Here is a 6,996-nt window from a genome sequence, read left to right as displayed (position 1 = left end):
GTCACGATCTTTCGTTCAATTGTAATTTCATTTGGCATGGTCTTCGCTAAAACTAAATCAGACAAGTTACACAAGTTCAATAAAATGACATACTCAGCAGGGTCGGCAAATGAATGCCCGCGCGCCTCAGCCCCTAGTACTACGGCAATAAAACAAGGTGTCCCCAAAGCATATGTAGTTTTAATAAAACATTCTTGGATCATACTCCCTTCGTATAAGTCTTTTTAGATATTTTAAATGGACTACAACATACAGATGTATGTAGACATATTTTAGAGTATAGTTCACTCATTTTGCTTCGTATGTAGTCACTTACTGGAATTTCTAAAAAGACATATTTAGAAACGAAGGGAGTATGTTTGAATAGATAAAAAAGGGGGTTGTTTTTCACAATCTATATATCTAAATTTATATTTCTAAGTAATAATTATCAAGAATCATTTTTAACACATCATACAAATAAATTATATTACCCTGATAAGCAAACAAGAAAGTTTCAGCAAATGAAATGATCATTTCAAAACACAAATAACTTTTCAAATACAGTTTTTTAAAATGTTATAATTACAAATAAAAATCTAGCCACGTAAATGAGCAGGTAACCCATTCATTCTCACACGGCATACTCCCTCTATTCCAATGAATAAGGCGTGCACGCCCCAAAATTCAACTTTGACCATAAATTAGACCAACCAAATGTGGATTATATGTGATAAAATTATACCGTTGAATTCGTATTGAAAAGAAGTTTTCAATGGTATACTTTTTAAGTCACAAAATATATACTATTGATCTAATTTATAGTCAAAGTTGGATTGTAAAAAGCGTGTGCGCCTTATTCATTGGAATAGAGGGAGTATTACTGATTATGAGAAACAACTGTACAGAGCCTGATATACCATAACTGATTCTGGGGAAGAGGTGCGTCCGGAAAGCAAACCAAGACAGAATGATGTACAGATTTTTACCGGTCTCATTAACATTTTCATCTCAAAGCATCCAACATCCTCACATCATGCTTCTTGCGCCTGCATCGGTGATGACTCTTCTGCTCCCCAAAACTACTATCACCAACAATGACCATCTTATCCATATCTGCGATGCAATCTGCAATGAAAATAAAAAGGAGAACATATTAAGTACCACAGCTTGCAGAATAATAGAGATCAATACATAGAACGAGGGATGAGTGCAATGTTCCATTCCCAACAAAGATAGCTTCAAGGGACACCAATACAAATACAATGAATCCAGGATCAAACATCACAACAACAACAACGCCACTATTAGCACTAAAAGATAATTTCCATTCAGTTTATCTAAGACAGAAAAATAGCAAGACTAATCATATATCCAAGAGATCGTAAAATTTAAGTCTGTAACATATAGCATTCTGAAACAGGAAATCCTAGAAGTTAGTCTTCGTTAGAAAGCGGAAATTTTCCAGAATTGCTAACATGGCCAACAAATCACAATACCACTATTAGCACTATAAGATAATTTCCATTCAGTTTATCTAAAGCAGAAAACAGCAAGACTAATCACACATCCAAGAGACCGCAAAATTTTAAGTCTGTAACATATAGCATTCTGAAACGGGAAATCCTAGAAGCGAGTCTCGCTAGAAAACTGAAATTTTCCAGAACTACCAACATGGCCAACAAAATTTCACGTGCATGTGAGCATATCAATGCCAATATAACCTGCATATGAGCATATCAATGCCAGATGTTTATGTTCAATCAATGAAATTAAAGCCATTTTGAAGTGCATATCATGGTAGCAAGTTTGAGAATATTTTAGGGCACGCCCAAAACACTATTCTCGCAGCAAAAGGTCCAATTTGCACAGGAATATGAGAAAACTCCTGGTTCTAGCTTTGGCCTTTATTTAATTAGTTAAACAATATGAAATGAAACTACGTCATTTTTCCAAAATGATTTTACATGGTCCAACAGACTCCATATGCAAGTGGGTTACCAGACCAATATGACCAAGGTCCCATTTATTATCCACCAAGAGAATAGTAATAGTCGAATATAAGTTATTAACTTATCCTTTTGCATATATGAAATCCATTGGTTGTTGGCAACGTAATGACACTAGACCAAAACTAACACAATATACAATCTGCTACCAACCAACATGTAATAAATAGCAAAATAACCAGGATTTGCAGTAATTTATTTCTGCTAGAATTTGGAACCCTGATGACTACGACGTCGACAACAACAAAGCACAAGTAAATATAGTTAAGGAAAGTAAATTAAGGCTCTGGTAAATAGGCTGCTGATTTCCATGCAGTCCTATCAAGAGCCAAATCCTTGGGTACATTCCCATCCTTCAAATCTCTTTTTACCGCTTACTCCCATGTCGACTTTGGTCACCCATACCCCTCCTAGTATTTTCGCTACGTTGGTGCTTCTGCACGCTTCTGTTGGATATGTCCAAACCAGCTTAGTCGGTGTTGGACAAGCTTCTCTTCAATCGATGCCACCCCTACCTTATCACGTATCCCCTCATTCCTAATTCGGTCCTTTACTGTATGGCCACATATCCACCTTACCATGCACATCTCAGTGACACACATTTGTTGGATGTGTTATCTCTTAGTGGGCGAATGCTTTGCTCCATATAGCATCACAGGTCTGATCGCCGTCTATAGAACTTGCCATTGAGCTTTTGTGGGACCTCCTTGTCACAGAGGATGCCAGATGCTTGCCGCCACTTAATTTAGCCTGCTCTGATTTTTTGGCTAACATCCTCCTCGATACCACCATTGCTTCGCAGCATTGATCCCAAGTATCAGAAGGTGTCCCTCTTAGGCACTATATGTCCCTCTATACTAACCTCTCCTTCCTCGCACCTAACACTCCTAAAGTCACACCTCATAAACCAGTCTTAGTCCTAAGCCTAAACCCATTAGACTTTGAAGTCTGTCTCGTCAACTAGGAGCAAATCATCAGTAAAGAGCATACACCAAGGGATATCTCCTTGTATATCCTTTGTGACCTCGTCCATCACTAAGGAAAATATATGGTCTCAAGGCTGATCACTGATATAGTCCTATCATAATTAGGTAGGTATCAGTCTGACTGTCACCAGCCCAAACATGTGTCATAATATTATCATACATATCCTTGATTAGGGTAATGTACTTTGTTGGGACTTTCTGTCTCTCTAACTCCCACCACATGATTTCTCTATAGTCGATTCTTGGACGTACAATTGGTTTATCATGATGTTTGTCTTTCAACTCAAGTGATGCTCAATCACTCTCTTCCAAAGCTTCATAGTATGACTCGTAAACTTAATTCCTCGGTAATTAGTACAACTTTGAGTATCTCCTTTATTCTTGAACATAGGTACAAGTATACTCTTCCCGCCACTTTTCAGGTATCTTGTTTGACCAAAAAATATGGTTGAATAGCTTAGTTACCCATATTACTACCACTTTCCCAAGGCACCTCCACACCTCAATAGGAATACCATCTGGGCCCAGGGCCTTTCCTTCTTTCATCCTTTTAAGGGGGGCCTCGTTAACCTCGAGCACTTGAATCCTTCTCAGAAACTATCTATTGGTGTCATCTACCTCAGGCATAGTGTTCTCAGCCCCCCCACCCCCACCACCACTGAACACCTCATAAATCAGTCTTATACCTAGACCCTTGCTTCACTCACAACTCGCTTTGCTTTCTTCTTGGCTTCTTTGTATTTCTCCATGTTGGTGGTGCTTGTATAAGGAAACCCTAACGATGACCTGTCTTTCGAATTATATAAGTGGTAGCTGTTTTATTGCTTTTCTTGCCACTGTTAGTGAGCCGCATCTCTATGCACGGAGGTGACCAAACTAGCGTACCGACGATTTCCCCTTCGACCTTCCCTTCCCAATCCTTTTTTAACTTCTCTTCACCAACGCTCTCACATGAAAAAAAAAGGTGGTGTTTCTATTAATAAATCATAAAGTGCGACCATGATTCCAAAACTGGACAATATTGTCAAATGTACATTCAATGGCCTCGGCAGACAAGAGGCAGCAATTGCAAGGGAAGAATTGTGTCAAGCTGCAACATGGTTCCATTCCACCAACAAAAAAATTTGCTAATAAGCACCAGCTCAGCAAGCTAGATGTTAGTTGTGAACAAAAGATTTATAAATAAACTTACCAAAGCAAAAGTATTATGGGACAATAAAGCAACAACTAACATCGTTACAAATGTGCATCAGATGACATGAATATGTAAACAAGAAAATTTTCTATTTCTATTAGCGTCATACAATCATCAAAAGGGCAACTCGTAATTGCCCACCCACTTAATCTATTTTAATTATTTTCAGCAGAAATTTGCTTAGTGCAGTTCCCATACAGGTTCGTTCAACTTAGATCAAATAGATTCCACAAAACTTAAGGTAGGAACAGCAACCCCTTGGATTTTTCTGTGCCATAAAGGAATGAACAGTGTTATTCCTTAGGGATTCAAAGTTGTGCGCTGGCAAATGTTAGGTATCTCTATAAATAGCACTGAATAATGTAGCGCACAGTTACGTGGGCTCATTAAGGAAGAAACTATGCTGTTTCACTGGAAAGAAATGGAATACATTATCTAATATCATTTACTCACAAACTTGAGAGAAAGCTGATCTTAAACTGTACTGTTAAAATATAAATCACCATCATAATTAACTGATTTACATGAATACCTCTTAAAAATCATTTCGAACCTAAAGAAAAAAAGAAAAGGTTGTTCACTATATTTAAAGGACAGAACTAATAATCCCAGCTTAATTTCACATGTGTTATGGAAGGAATACCTCTAGAAATTTCTGCTATAGATAAACTCAACTCAAGAATGGAAATTATATATTATGAATTTTTAGTCCATATGAAAATTGCTTACCTTACAAGACACTTGTTATAAGAACCATGTATCACAAAATGACTCAACTCGAGTGTAAACTTCTAATGGTTAAGTATTGCAGCCATCAACTGTAGCATAGGTGCATCTAGTTATTAGAGATAAGACTTAGAGATAACCCATTGTATATCATGTTTTTATTGCCATATCAAGATTATGGAGATTATGTGGCAGGCTGATAGGACTGTCTTATCAACCACTGTACATGCCCTTATAATGTACACAATAGCTCATATCCAATAATATAGTTCTAGGCATTGTTTATAAGGTGTCCCGCCTTGGACGCTTAGGCAACAAGGCGCCCTGGCAGCGCCCCGCAATTATGCCCGCTTTAGGCGCTTATGTGTCTGCCTTAGGCGCTTAGGCATCAAGGCGGTTGGTGCTGACCTTAGGTCACCTTACCGCCTTATAAACCATGGTTCTAGGATACCACTGTACTAACACGTTATGTAAAAACAAGGTAAAACAAAAATCCTACGACACAAACAAGTACTGCCTCTGTTCCTAAATATAAACTTTTTTGCAGTTCATTAATCAACAAACTCATTAAAACGTGTATATATAGCTAACAAAATGCATGTTCACTAAATTCTTTTTGACTGCATTAATTCGCTGCAGCATTTAATCCAGCAAGTAACTAGAACCAAACAAAATACCACCATCTTCCACAAACCATAAGTAAAATCTACGCCTGATGTGTAAGAACATTGTTCGGCAGTGGAGACTCAAAGAGCTCAATGACCTCTAATCATTTGATCCCAAACAAGAAATGTCCCACCACACCCAAATCTCAATCCATAAAGTTCACAAAGTCTATTCTGCGAAAATTCAGTTTCATACTGCAAATGGTATTATGGTAACGATGCCAACAACTCAGGGCAATGAGTAAAAAGAATGGGCACGACAAATATTATTCAAAAACTAAACTCAAGCACGTTCATCACCTCCGATCTCACCGCCCCAGAAGAACACCTGCTGCCTCCCGTCCTCCTCCTCTTCGTCTATCTCATCCCCGTAACCAAGCTCAACATCTCCACGGTAGCCAGGCTCGCTGCCATAGCCGGACTCAGCCGATGCCAGCTCAACCCCGGCGGCCGTCCCACCTGCCCCCGATCCAGCCAGACCAACTGGTGCCGATGCAAACTCCGGCGCCATAGGAACGTCCCTCGCCCGCAACTCCCCAACATCCGATGCCCACATCTCGCCACTGGAGTCCGTTGCGCCGCCACCACCTGGACCGCACGTTACATGGAAGTCGGAGCACGTGCCGGATCTCCGGCGGTCGCTGCTGCGACCTGAGACCGACCGCGAGATTCCTCCACGGCGCCGGCGCTTGCGGAGCCCGAGCAACCGGAAGGATCCTCCGCTGCCAACTGCAGAAGGAGGAGGGGTCGTGGTTTCCGCGCCGGCGGCGGCTGCGTCAGCGTGGTGAGCAGATGGGGGGGCAGTGGAGCGGTCGGAGAGGCAGGGCTTCTTGTGGAAGGGGTGCCAGGCAGCAACAGCGTCGGTGAGAAGGAGGTGCGCCGGTTGGTGGCGGTACGGCGGCACGCGCGGGGTCATCGCAGGGGGGCCGTCGGTGTTAGGGTTTGGGCTGCGGAGCTAACATGGTTGCACTCCTACCGAGATAGGAGCGGCGATTCCGGTGCGAAGGGAAGTCTCCACGAGGGGGGCAAATTTGACAATTTTAATCTGGAGACGAAATAAATTATACTCCCTCCGTAAAGAGTAATCTAAACGCTCTTATATTTCTTTACAGAGAAAGTAGAACAAACTTTTCACAAAACTAACTCACACTGCTGATCTTTTTATGTGGCGCATGACACGCTGGCGCCACATCCTACGGTGCAGCGCCTAGTTTTGGGGCATGCACATGTGTCCATGGTGGCAGTCTCTGGGTCCGTACCCAGCAGTGCAGCACCTACGAGCTAGGCGCCACACATGTAATGTGCAGCGTCTAACCCTTAGGCACTGCATTGTCTGTTACTAGTTGGTTGGCCCCCCTCCTTCACTTCTCCCACCCCACATGATAGAGACGAAGGTGTCCCGATATTTCGATAAGATAGATATCGTTTTCTGTGGG

The 6,996-nt window shown here is 41.2% G+C and overlaps 1 protein-coding gene across 1 annotated transcript; it reads right to left on the bottom strand.

The window, feature by feature from the left end:
• Positions 1-509: 509 nt before the first annotated feature.
• Positions 510-6,579, bottom strand: LOC125543958 (LYR motif protein). The gene is made up of 2 exons (XM_048707472.2): positions 5,861-6,579; positions 510-1,107 (listed from the first exon to the last, which is right to left on the bottom strand). The coding sequence occupies exons 1-2, from the start codon at positions 6,474-6,476 to the stop codon at positions 986-988; spliced, it is 738 nt and encodes a 245-aa protein (XP_048563429.1). The 5' UTR covers positions 6,477-6,579; the 3' UTR covers positions 510-985.
• Positions 6,580-6,996: the final 417 nt, after the last annotated feature.

Source organism: Triticum urartu, chromosome 3A (assembly GCF_056163025.1).
Source record: "Triticum urartu cultivar PI428250 chromosome 3A, HENAU_Tu73, whole genome shotgun sequence".
Classification (NCBI taxonomy): Eukaryota; Viridiplantae; Streptophyta; class Magnoliopsida; order Poales; family Poaceae; genus Triticum; species Triticum urartu.
Note: the sequence above shows the minus strand (reverse complement) of the source record. Positions and strands in the feature narration are given on the sequence as shown.